The 13961-nt window shown below is 40.6% G+C and overlaps 2 protein-coding genes across 2 annotated transcripts; one reads left to right on the forward strand and one right to left on the reverse strand.

Annotated features, from left to right (window-relative positions):
- Positions 1-160: 160 nt before the first annotated feature.
- LOC311148703 (protein FAM180A-like) lies at positions 161-1059 on the reverse strand (the record flags this gene model as incomplete). The annotated part of the gene is made up of 3 exons (XM_084185682.1): positions 161-511; positions 758-837; positions 1047-1059. The coding sequence occupies 3 exons, from the start codon at positions 1057-1059 to the stop codon at positions 161-163; spliced, it is 444 nt and encodes a 147-aa protein (XP_084041808.1).
- A 5945-nt stretch (positions 1060-7004) lies between these two features.
- On the forward strand, positions 7005-13424 carry LOC311148704 (protein FAM180A-like; the record flags this gene model as incomplete). The annotated part of the gene is made up of 3 exons (XM_084185683.1): positions 7005-7110; positions 12746-12825; positions 13074-13424. The coding sequence occupies 3 exons, from the start codon at positions 7005-7007 to the stop codon at positions 13422-13424; spliced, it is 537 nt and encodes a 178-aa protein (XP_084041809.1).
- Between the last annotated feature and the right edge of the window lie 537 nt (positions 13425-13961).

Consider the following 13961-nt stretch of genomic DNA (forward strand, 5'->3'; position numbering starts at 1 on the left):
TTGAGCTTGAACTGGATTGCGTATTCTTTCTTCACCTTAAACTGATGAATAGTTAGCCTGGTCCCAGGTCAGTTTGTGCTGTCTTGCCAACTCCTATGGTATTTTGCAAGACAGCACAAACAGATCTGGGACCAGGCTAATGAACAGTCTGTATGCTAATCTAAGTAAATATTGTGATGGCTTCCGGTCTACGCAGCTCGTTGACTGTAACATCAGCTAAACGTGTCAGCACCTCTCCCCATTTCTCCTGGTCCTCCTCTCTCTCCTGGAACTTGGCCTGGTGGGCAGAGTAGACCATGCCCAGGATGAGGCTCTCAAAGCGGGGTGCAGCCAGAGGGAAAGCCCCTCTCTGGTCCTCCAGGGCCTTCACCATCTGCTCCATGGAAGAGAGGATCTTGGGGATGTTGTCGTTGATGCGAGGGAGGAAAGCCCATCCGTGCCTCATTGATGCCATCTCCAGGTCCAGCAAGATGACGTTGTCTTTGTCGATCTCTACTCTACCCAACAAGAACTGTATGAAGAGGAAATAAACTAATGATCAGTCAAATGTGGGTAGGTAGTAAAATATGTATAAGGAAGAAGTTTAGGAGTGAGCTGATATGGGTGAGTGGGGAAAAACAAAGAGTTCGAAAGCATGCACATAAAAGTGTAACCTGGTCCCAGATCTGTTTGTGCTTTCATGCTGACTTTGATGGTCATTGTCAGCAAGACAGCCCAAACTGATCTGGGACCAGGCTAATAGAAGTGTAACTCCAACCTCAAACATCAGGTTGACATCACTGAGGGATCGGCCCAAGCCCTGGGAAGGAAGACAGCCATGTACGGCACCAGACACATCTGAGGGAGAAAAATGTTGTTCCTTTTAAATTATTCATTATGAGAAAAAAATATTGTTTGACTCAGGACCATTTCATATGAACATTTGCATATTGATAAAGATTTTCAAACTGACCTTCCACTCAGAACCTGTTGTGGTATTATATTATATAACATACTAATTATGTAAATGTAGATATCCACCCTATTCAAACTACTCAAGGCATGACATTCAAGACACATAGTTAGTGTCTTTGGATATTTTAAGGTATTATAAGTTTGGGGGGATCAATGCAAATAGTCCATTTGATTAGCTGGTCAGCGGTTACAGTTAATACAAGGAAATCAGTCAATTGAAATCAATTCATTAGGCCCTAGGTGTGCATGGGAGGGCATAGGCCCACCCACTGTGGAGCCAGGCCCAGCCAATCAGAATGAGTTTTTCCCCACAAAAGAGGAAAAATACTCCTCAGTTTCATCAGCTGTCAGGGTGGCTGGTCTCAGATGATCCAATTACACCTGGTCTGTGGTTGTGATGCCAGTTGGACGTCACCAATCAGCAGACCACACAAATAATAAATCGATCTACAGATGAGTTTGCAAACACAGTTGATTCAGTATATGATTGTGAATTTTTAAAATGATTTATTAGCTGATAAACTTAATCAGCCTACCTATTCTCCACTTTTTTTTATCATAAGGGAAGACTGAACTATTCAACTGAAATAAACAAACGTTTTTCTCTGCCCAGCTCTTCAGCGGGTTCCACTAGTTACCACAGCCACAAAGTCACAATTAGTTGTAGGCCTCTCGTAAAGGGTAATGAAACCAAAAATGAGCTTTTTGGTCTTAATTTAAGGTTAGGCATGAGGTTATCAGTGTGGTTAGGGTTAGGTTTAAAATCACATTTTAAGAAGAGAAACTGTAGAAATAGGCGGGGTTTATCACTTTGTGTCTGTGGTAACTAGTGACGACCCAGCTCAGCTGATGCTGCCAGTGAATATGTGGTGCTGCCGCTGTGTGGCGGAGATATGTTACTACAGTTTATTAAAAAAAAAATGTGATTACAATCTCAAATAACTGTCCAAAGAAAATCTGTACACCAGTTCTTGAGAAACTGTAGTTGAACAGTAACTCAGGTGTGTTCTGGATGGAATATAAACCTGCACACCCAGTAGGACCAGGATTGGAGAACACTAGTGTAGTGCTGTAAACCTATGAGCCAACTGGCCCTGATGCCTTTTTTCCAAGGTGGAAGAATATATGGTATTCTAGCCTTGACTCACTGGCTATCGGACTGGGTTTTTAGTGGTGTATAAAAGTAGTTGAAGTAGAAGCTAAGGAAAGACAGAGGCAGAGAAACCATCATGCAATCAGAGTTATACGTTCACAAAAGAGAAATGGTGACAAAATCTCAACTTGGATTAGTTTGGCTATCCAGATTTACATCATTAGTATGTGATAGAATGCAGTGGAGGCTCCTCAGAGGAAACATTAAAGTTTTAAAAGTTATCCTTTTTAGATAAAACTATACTAAATATATTCATGTCACCAAATAACTGATTAAAACACTGTTTTTCAGTGAAGGTCTACAGTAGCCTCAACATCACTCTCTGGGGTAGCACCAAGGTGTAGCCGGAGGACAGCTAGCTTCTGTCCTCCTCTGGGTACATTGACTTCAATACAAAACCTAGGAGGCTCACGGTTCTCACCCCCTTCCATAGACTTACACAGTAATTATGATGACTTCCGGAGGACGTCCTCCAAGCTATCAGAGCTATTGCAGCATGAACTGACATGTTGTCCACCCAATCAAAGTATCAGAGAATGAATAATGTACTGAAAGCATAAGCTACAGCTAGCTAGCACTGCAGTGCATAAAATGTGGTGAGTATTGACTCAAAGACAGAGAAAGACTATAGTTAAACAGTTAGCTAATTCACTTACTTAGCTAGCTAATGCAGCTAGCTAATTTAGCCTACTCAAACACCCGGCTCCGCTTCTCACCACTTTCCTTCCATTGAAAATGAATGGGAAGCGGTGTTTCCGCGCGTGTTACCGCCCTGTTGGGGGGAACGAACGTGGCATGTGAGGCGGTGAAAAAGTTAAGCATTTCCCAACTTTATGAAAATCACCAGCGGCGAACGCTGGGCGATGACCAATTATATGGAGTGGTTCCCATGACGAATGTTACGCTATTCGACACAGATGTCAATGTGAACAGATTACATTTGTGAAATGCACTCATTTGTGATCTGGTGTTCACTTGGGACTCTCTTTCTTATTGATCTATTAACTAATTTTGAAGGCCAAAACTCCATCCCACCAAAACAGGCTGAAATGTCATATGGTCTTTTCAAACAGCTGTTACACTAAAAGGGCATTATCATCATTTTCACAGTATTATTCCAACCTCATAGTGTGGAAATATATATAAAACACAGGATAATCACGTTTTTGACTGTACTCAGCCTTAAAACACATTTGAAATTGGGGCATATACTTAATAAAATATTAAATATTGAATACTTGATTAAAATGGGGGGGAAATTACATTATACATGAAGTTATTACATTATAATGAGTTATTACAGTAATTGTTTGTCATTGCATTATAATTTGCAGTGTGCCTGTCGGGACCTTCACTCCTAGTGCCACTGACAAGGGGCCAATGTGTCACTACAGGCAGGACTGATAAAAAACTAATGACTGTCTCATGTTGAACGTCCAAGTCAGTTCATGCATTTACTGGTCAAGTTATTCCATATACTTTGACTAGTCTAGTTATTCCATATATGTTTTTGTGTATTGTACCTTGACTAAACAAATTCTTCCATGTATTAAAAAAAAAAAGTTTTGTGTATTATTAATTGATCAATCAAGTCATTCTGTACATTTCACACTTTTTTATTTAGAATCATACATCATTCCATAAAAAACATTATCGGTCAGATCCATCATCTCTTCTGTGTAGCCAGATGAAACTTCCTGCTGAACAGCCAATCACATCAAAGTGCTCTCTGCTGCCAGGTGTGCTCTCGTCGGGGGGCCATCCCTATGAGCAAAAGACGTTGAAAAAACATATAAAAAATAAATTTAAAACACTTTTGAAATACGTCAATTTTGCTCACTGGGATCCTTCCAAATCTCCTTTAGCGAAGCCTGGGTGTCCATGGCTACCGTTCTGGAGCCCAGGTTGGTGGTGATCACGGGTCAATGCGGTTTCACATTGACGTTGCCACAGGATGCTGGATGGTAATTCCTGAATGAGAAGAATCAGAGGGGGTTGGTTAGGTTGGCAATGTCATTACAGGTTATCAGCTGTAACATTGTCTGAATAGTGATGAATACCATGTGCTGTACAGGACTTACAACACATTCAGATAGTACTGAAGCTTTGTGACCTGAAGATATGGCTGTTACTGCAGTGGTGTGGAGGATGCATTGTGGGGCCTGGTGGATTTACAGAGTTGGTGGGATGAGATGGAGGAGTCTGGAGGTCAAAACATGAAGAACAAACAAAACAAAACAACATTAGAAATACTGATTTAATACCAACTGTTAAAGTCTAAAATACATGTAAGGAATCTTTAGACACAGCTTGTTATGATACCAAACATATTTACAACAGGTAAAACTGGGTTCAGATGGATTAGACTGAAGAACAGTATGGTTGACACACCCATGCAATATATAAAGCAGTTGTGTTCCTTTTTGGCAGTGGAAGCTGACACACACACCCCAATCATAACACCTGCAGAACATTCTGCTATTTGTAAATGCAAATCAAGAGTCCTCTAGATCTGCAGATATGTGTTCAGTGTAACAGAGGTGTATTATCACATTGGCATTGACGTCAGTGGAGAAGAATCTGTTCTTAACTGCTCTGTGCCCCCCCCCCCCCCCCCCCCCTCTTGGCTCCATCCAGTGGGCTGAAAAAACTTGGTTTGAGCTATTCTCTGCATCCGTTTGAGTTCATACTCTGTTCAGAACCTAACACCTTGCTTAAATGTATTTACTGTTATGCCTAAATGTTGTTATTCATCTTCAGAATTAGAATTAAATTAACTTCGTTTTCCCATTAAACTAACATAAAGATGAGGGGATTTACATGTTTTTAATCTTCCCATGCAGTCATATAATGACAAATACAAGCAGTATCTTCAACAGCACCGTTTCAAGGCAGACAACAGAGGATGTTCATGATCTTTTGATTAACAGACTACTTTCATTAGAATATAGATTAACATAAACTTTATCTCTTCAGTTAACTTTCATAAAAAATGCTCAAAATGAGTTTTAAAAGAATCTTACCCCCATTTTGTGCTCCACCTCCGCAAATGAAGTATTAAAAAGATTTGATAAGATCTCAATGTGAACAGACTACATTTGTGAAATGCACTCATTTGGGATCTGGTGTCACACTAAAAGGGTATTAACATCATTTTCACAATTTCACAGTATTATTCCACCTCATAGTGTGGAAATATATATATAACACAGGGAAATCAACTGAAGATGGCAAAAAGGCTGCAAACAGATCCTAAATGACTGCACTCGGCTTCTCTGATAATCCTGGACTTGATGCCCGTCAGTCCACGATAACAAGGAATAAACTTGGTTTGAGCTTTTCTCTGCGTCCATTTGAGTTCATACTCTGTTCAGAACCTAACACCTTGCTTAAATGTATTTACTGTTATGCCTAAATGTTGTTATTCATCTTCAGAATAAGAATGAGATTACCTTTGTTTTCACATTAAACTAACATAAAGATAAGAGGAGTGACATGTTTTTAATCTTCCCAAGCCGTCAAATGATGACAAACACAAGTAGTATCTTCAACATCACCATTTCTAGACAGACAACAGAGGATGTTCATGATCTTTTGATGAACATACTATTATAATCAGAATATAGGTTAACATAAACTTGAAAGGCTGCAAACAGAGCCTCTGGCTGGCATGCACAACAAGTTAAGCAGCACTGTAGTGGGTGTGGTTGGGCGTACTGTTGAGCAATCAACCCAGGTAATGTTGGGCGTAGATTTTTTTTCACTCTTCGTTCTCCGGCTGCCCATTGTATTCGTTCTTGGTCATCATTTCTATTAATGTCTTGGCTTTAAAATCCAATATTATAAAAACATTACTTGGCCACAATTTGTGACAGTTACTATCATTTAAAAGTGTTTTTGGAATGAGGTGGGCGGGCGTTGTCACAATACATTAAGTAGCCTAAACACAGTGTTGTATTATTGTTACAGCCAGTTCTGGTTACCGGGATCCTCGGACTTGGAGAGGAGCTAGAGGTGCATCTTGTTATGCCATCACTCAAGAGCAACTGAGGTTTCTGATGTCCTGTGCTTTCAGTGTGCCTCAGATGGCAAATATTCTACATGTGTCCCGATCAACAATCAAACGTCGTCTAAGGTCAGTTGTGCTTGAGAGTAATGCTATAAACTACAAAGACTTTAGATGCATGGTTTCCAGTTTCTTACCAATCAAACAATTTAGAATGACTACAATCAAGACAGAACTTTAAAATTACTATGACGGTATACATTACCTCATATTCCATTACCTCATATTGCATTACCTCATATTACATTACCTCATATTACATTATCTTGTTTTACATTACCTCATATTGCATTACCTCATATTACAATACCTCATATTCCATTACCTCATATTCCATTACCTCGTATTACATTATCTCGTTTTACATCACCTCATATTGCATTACCTCATATTCCATTACCTCATATTCCATTACCTCATATTCCATTACCTCATATTCCATTATCTCGTTTTACATTACCTCATATTGCATTACCTCATATTACAATACCTCATATTCCATTACCTCATATTCCATTACCTCATATTACATTATCTCGTTTTACATTACCTCATATTGCATTACCTCATATTCCATTACCTCATATTCCATTACCTCATATTACATTATCTCGTTTTACATTACCTCATATTGCATTACCTCATATTACAATACCTCATATTACATTACCTTGTATTACATTACCTCATATTACATTACCTTGTATTACATTACCTCATATTACATTACCTTGTATTACATTACCTCATATTACATTACCTCATCCCAATGTTACTCTTCTTTGTTCCCCCAGACACTTCAGTCTGTCACATGCACCGTTATATTCTGACATGTCAGACTTGGCTCTGGATGAAAAGATTAAGGACTTGGTGGCTGGGAACAACAAACTTGGACCGGAGGCTGTTTCGAGCCCAATTAAGGGCATTGGGAATCCGGGTACCAGAGACGCAGAGTGAGGGACAGCATGCTTCGTGTTAACCCGAGGGCGGCTGCCCTCAGAGCCATGTCGCAGAAGCTGCATAGAAGGTCATACCGTGTTGCTGGACCAAACTCGTTATGGCACCTTGATGGAAACCACAAACTGATATGGTAGATGTATCTTTGTGATACACAATGATCTATATCACTGGTGAGAAATTACAGGTTGTAATGCAACAAAATAGGAAAAAACGCCAAGGGGGATGAATACTTTTGCAAGGCACTGTATGTCACTCATGTGGATAATAATTGTTTTATTGTGTTTCTTCTACGTCTGTGATTGATAGAATATCTGCATCATGAAATGAACCAACATGCTCATGTTGAGGACATACGGATGTAAAAACAGTTGGCGCAAAGTATTTGTGCCTAAGTGTGAACAACAGGAGAGTCTGTCCTCTTGACTCATCAAGATAAACGTGGGTATTTTTCCAATTTAAATAGATATTGTAATCACACATCTTCCGCCGCAGGAAACAGTTTAGAACAAACCCTTGTTGTAGCCTTTAGAGGGCTAGCGGAAGTATTTATAGTTGTGTTCCGCGGTAGATTGTTCATTTACATTGTTCCACATTTTGGATGTTAATTTAATATTTGGTCTGCTGCTTTGTTATATACTGCAGGAACCTGATGTAGCATCTAAGTGGTAAATGAGGACGGGGATGTTTGTATATTTAATGTGTCTTCAGCTTTTGTATCAACCATTGCTGTATTTCCTGATTTAGGTGGAGGATAGTCACACATGGTGGCATTGATGGCTAATTTGTCATAAACACTGGGTTGTTATTTTACCTGAAATGCACAGGGTCCTTTTACTCCGACAATTAATCCACTGATTAAACTGTAAAAGTTTGTTTTCTAGTAATCTCTCCTCCTTCAGGCTTCTTCTTTGGACTTTAAAATGGCAGTTGGCAACCAACTTTATGGTTTATTACCAAAACCAACTGGACTGGAGCATAGTCCAAAACCAACTGGACTGGAGCATAGTCCAGTCCAGTTGGTTTTGATAATAAATACATCTTTGAATCACCCACGTGGGTACAGTGGGGAAAAAAAGTATTTAGTCAGCCACCAATTGTGCAAGTTCTCCCACTTAAAAAGATGAGAGAGGCCTGTAATTTTCATCATAGGTACATGTCAACTATGACAGACAAAATGAGCATTTCTTTCTCCAGAAAATCACATTGTAGGATTTTTAATTTATTTATTTGCAAATTATGGTGGAAAATAAGTATTTGGTCAATAACAAAAGTTTCTCAATACTTTGTTATATACCCTTTGTTGGCAATGACACAGGTCAAATGTTTTCTGTAAGTCTTCACAAGGTTTTCACACACTGTTGCTGGTATTTTGGCCCATTCCTCCATGCAGATCTCCTCTAGAGCAGTGATGTTTTGGGGCTGTCGCTGGGCAACACGGACTTTCAACTCCCTCCAAAGATTTTCTATGGGGTTGAGATCTGGAGACTGGCTAGGCCACTCCAGGACCTTGAAATGCTTCTTACGAAGCCACTCCTTCGTTGCCCGGGCGCTGTGTTTGGGATCATTGTCATGCTGAAAGACCCAGCCACGTTTCATCTTCAATGCCCTTGCTGATGGAAGGAGGTTTTCACTCAAAATCTCACGATACATGGCCCCATTCATTCTTTCCTTTACACGGATCAGTCGTCCTGGTCCCTTTCAGAAAAACAGCCCCAAAGCATGATGTTTCCACCCCCATGCTTCACAGTAGGTATGGTGTTCTTTGGATGCAACTCAGCATTCTTTGTCCTCCAAACACGACGAGTTGAGTTTTTACCAAAAAGTTATATTTTGGTTTCATCTGACCATATGACATTCTCCCAATCCTTCTGGATCATCCAAATGCACTCTAGCAAACTTCAGACGGGCCTGGACATGTACTGGCTTAAGCAGGGGGACACATCTGGCACTGCAGGATTTGAGTCCCTGGCGGCGTAATGTGTTACTGATGGTAGGCTTTGTTACTTTGGTCCCAGCTCTCTGCAGGTCATTCACTAGGTCCCCCCGTGTGGTTCTGGGATTTTTGCTCACCGTTCTTGTGATCATTTTGACCCCACGGGGTGAGATCTTGCGTGGAGCCCCAGATCGAGGGAGATTATCAGTGGTCTGGTATGTCTTCCATTTCCTAATAATTGCTCCCACAGTTGATTTCTTCAAACCAAGCTGCTTACCTATTGCAGATTCAGTCTTCCCAACCTGGTGCAGGTCTACAATTTCGTTTCTGGTGTCCTTTGACAGCTCTTTGGTCTTGGCCATAGTGGAGTTTGGAGAGTGACTGTTTGAGGTTGTGGACAGGTGTCTTTTATACTGATAACAAGTTCAAACAGGTGCCATTAATACAGGTAACGAGTGGAGGACAGAGGAGCCTCTTAAAGAAGAAGTTACAGGTCTGTGAGAGCCAGAATTCTTGCTTGTTTGTAGGTGACCAAATACTTATTTTCCACCATAATTTGCAAATAAATTCATTAAAAATCCTACAATGTGATTTTCTGGAGAAAAAAATTCTCAATTTGTCTGTCATAGTTGACGTGTACCTATGATGAAAATTACAGGCCTCTTTCATCTTTTTAAGTGGGAGAACAACAATTGGTGGCTGACTAAATACTATTTTTCCCCACTGTATATGCTCCTAAAAACCAATGAGGAGATGGGAGAGGCGGGACTCTCAGCGCGTTGAGCGTCACAAACAGAACCGAGTTCTATTGTAGTGTCTGGCCACGCAAGACGCTCGTTGACGCCCGCGAGCAGTGTGGGTGCAATGATTGAATAACATCTGTACATTTATTTTGCAACGCTCGCGCACGTAACGCGTGCGGTGTGGTCAGCACGTTAGACATACGGTTATCAGTGTTGTTAGGTGTAAAAATCACATTTTAAGAAGATAAATCGTAGAAAATAGGGTGAGGTTTATCACTTTGTGGCTGTGGTAACTAGTGACGACCCAGCTCAGCTGATGCTGCCAGTGGATATGTGCGACTGCTACTGTGTTTATACATTCTTGTGATTACATTCTCAAACACCTGTCCAAAGAAAATCTGGACACAACAATTCTCAAAAACTGGTCCTGGGGGCCCACAGGGATTTTGTTCAAATACTAACACAAATCAAAGGCTTAGTGATAACCGTAGTTGAACAGTTACTCAGGTGTGTTCTGGATGGAATATAAACCTGCACACCCAGTAGGACCAGGATTGAAGAACACTAGTGTAGTGCTGTAAACCTATGAGCCAACTGGCCCTGATGCCTTTTTTCCAAGGTGGAAGAATGTATGGTATTCTAGCCTTGACTCACTGGCTATCGGACTGGGTTTTTAGTGGTGTATAAAAGTAGTTGAAGTAGAAGCTAAGGAAAGACAGAGGCAGAGAAACCATCATGCAATCAGAGTTATACGTTCACAAAAGAGAAATGGTGACAAAATCTCAACTTGGAATCGTGCTCTGGGTCACTCTGGGAACTCTATGTCTTCTTAGATGGTGAGATAAAACAATAACTTAGAATATCTAAAGACACTAACTATGTGTCTTGAATGCCATGCATTGAGTAGTTTGAATAGGGTGGATATCCACATTTACATAATTAGTATGTTATATGATAGGTTCTGAGTGGAAGGTCAGTTTTGAAAATCTTTATCAATATGCAAATGTTCATATGCAATGGTCCTGATTGTAACAATGTAGTTGAAGTCGGAAGTTTACATACACTTAGGTTGGAGTCATTAAAACTCGTTTTTCAACCGCTCCACAATTTTCTTGTTAACAAACTATAGTTTTGGCAAGTCGGTTAGGACATCTACTTTGTGCACGACACAAGTCATTTTTCAAACAATTGTTTACAGACAGATTATTTCACTTATAATTCACTGTATCACAATTCCAGTGTGTCAGAAGTTTACATACACTAAGTTGACTGTGTCTTTAAACAGCTTGGAAAATTCCAGAAAATTATGTCATGGCTTTAGAAGCTTCTGATAGGCTAATTGACATCATTTGAGTCAATTGGAGGTGTACCTGTGGATGTATTTCAAGGCCTACCTTCAAACTCAGTGCCTCTTTGCTTGACATCATGGGAAAATCAAAAGAAATCAGCCAAGACCTCAGAAAAAAATTGTAGACCTCCACAAGTCTGGTTCATCCTTGGGAGCAATTTTCAAACGCCTGAAGGTACCACGTTCATCTGTACAAACAATAGTACGCAAGTATAAACACCATGGGACCACGCAGCCGTCATACCGCTTAGGAAGGAGACACGTTCTGTCTCCTAGAGATGAACGTACTTTGGTGGGAAAAGTACAAATCAATCCCAGAACAACAGCAAACGACCTTGTGAAGATGCTGGAGGAAACAGGTACAAAAGTATCTATATCCACAGTAAAACAAGTCCTATATCGACATAACCTGAAAGGCCGCTCAGCAAGGAAGAAGCCACTGCTCCAAAACCGCCATAAAAAAGCCAGACTACGGTTTGCAACTGCACATGGGGACAAAGATCGTACTTTTTGGAGAAATATCCTCTGGTCGGATGAAACAAAAATAGAACTGTTTGGCCATAATGACCATCGTTATGTTTGGAGGAAAAAGTCGGATGCTTGCAAGCCAAAGAACACCATCCCAACCGTGAAGCACGGGGGTGGCAGCATCATGCTGTGGGGGTGCTTTGCTGCAGGAGGGACTGGTTCACTTCACAAAATAGATGGCATCATGAGGAAGGAAAATGATGTGGATATATTGAAGCAACATCTCAAGACATCAGTCAGGAAGTTAAAGCTTGGTCACAAATGGGTCTTCCAAATGGACAATGACCCCAAGCATACTTCCAAAGTTGTGGCAAAATGGCTTAAGGACAACAAAGTCAATGTATTGGTGTGGCCATCACAAAGCCCTGACCTCAATCCTATAGAAAATGTGTGGGCAGAACTGAAAAGGCGTGTACGAGCAAGGAGACCTACAAACCTTTTTTTGTGTGTCATTTAGCAGACGCTCTTATCCAGAGCGACTTACAGGAGCAGTTAGGGTTAAGTGCCTTCCTCAAGGACACATCGACAGATTTTTCACCTAGTCGGCTCAGGGATTAGAACCAGCGACCTTTCGGTTACTGGCACAACGCTCTTAACCACTTAGCTACCTGCCGCCAAACCTGACTCAGTTACACCAGCTTTGTCAGGAGGAATGTGGCAAAAGTCACCCAATTTATTGTGGGAAGCTTGTGGAAGGCTACCCGAATCGTTTGACCCAAGTTAAACAATTTAAAGGAAATGATCCAAATACTAATTGAGTGTATGTAAACTTCTGACCCACTGGGAATGTGATGAAAGAAATAAAAGCTGAAATAAATCATTCTCTCAACTATTATTCTGACATTTCACATTCTTAAAATAAAGTCGTGATCCTAACTGACCTAAAACAGGGAATTTTTACTTGGATTAAATGTCAGGAATTGTGAAAAACAGAGTTTAAATGTATTTGGCTAAGGTGTATGTAAACTTCCAACTTCAACTGTATGAAATGTTCCTGAGTGTAACAATATTTTTTTCTCATAATGAGTCATTTAAAAGGAACAACATTTTTCTCCCTCAGATGTGTCTGGTGCCGTACATGGTGGTCTTCCTTCCCAGGGCTTGGGCCGATCCCTCAGTGATGTCAACCTGATGTTTGAGGTTGGAGTTACACTTCTATTAGCTTTGGTCCCAGATCAGTTTGGGCTGTCTTGCTGACAATGACCATCAAAGTCAGCATGAAAGCACAAACAGATCTGGGACCAGGTTACACTTTTATGTGCATGCTTTCGAACTCTTTGTTTTTCCCCCACTCACCCATATCAGCTCACTCCTAAACTTCTTCCTTATACATATTTTACTACCTACCCACATTTGACTGATCATTAGTTTATTTCCTCTTCATACAGTTCTTGTTGGGTAGAGTAGAGATCGACAAAGACAACGTCATCTTGCTGGACCTGGAGATGGCATCAATGAGGCACGGACGGGCTTTCCTCACTCGCATCAACGACAACATCCCCAAGATCCTCTCTTCCATGGAGCAGATGGTGAAGGCCCTGGAGGACCAGAGAGGGGCTTTCCCTCTGGCTGCACCCCGCTTTGAGAGCCTCATCCTGGGCATGGTCTACTCTGCCCACCAGGCCAAGTTCCAGGAGAGAGAGGAGGACCAGGAGAAATGGGGAGAGGTGCTGACACGTTTAACTGATGTTACAGTCAACGAGCTGCGTAGACCGGAAGCCATCACAATATTTACTTAGATTAGCATACAGACTGTTCATTAGCCTGGTCCCAGATCTGTTTGTGCTGTCTTGCAAAATACCATAGGAGTTGGCAAGACAGCACAAACTGACCTGGGACCAGGCTAACTATTCATCAGTTTAAGGTGAAGAATGAATACGCAATCCAGTTCAAGCTCAAAATAACTTTTTTAATACAGTATAAAAAGTTTATAAAAAGGTCATTTATCACCAGAAACAGAGGTGTATATAAAACATCTGAAACACAAGACATATCTTTGAAACACAGTGGAACAGTGATCAATGTTGTAAGAGATATTTCAAATATCTGTGAACATCTGTGGATTTTATATTGTTTGGTGTCAGTCACGATTGTCCCTGTTTATAACAATGGAAATGGAACATTTCAATAAAAAACATGATTTGAACAAGAAAGGTACAAGATTACAAATGTCAAAATAAAGGAAACACTTGAGTAAATGAGGGATACAAAGTATATTATTAAGCAGTTGAAAATATTGAAAGCAGGTGCTTCCACACAGGCGTGGTTCTTGAGTT

This window comes from Coregonus lavaretus (genome assembly GCF_964263955.1).
Source record: "Coregonus lavaretus genome assembly, chromosome: 21".
In the NCBI taxonomy this organism is placed as follows: domain Eukaryota; kingdom Metazoa; phylum Chordata; class Actinopteri; order Salmoniformes; family Salmonidae; genus Coregonus; species Coregonus lavaretus.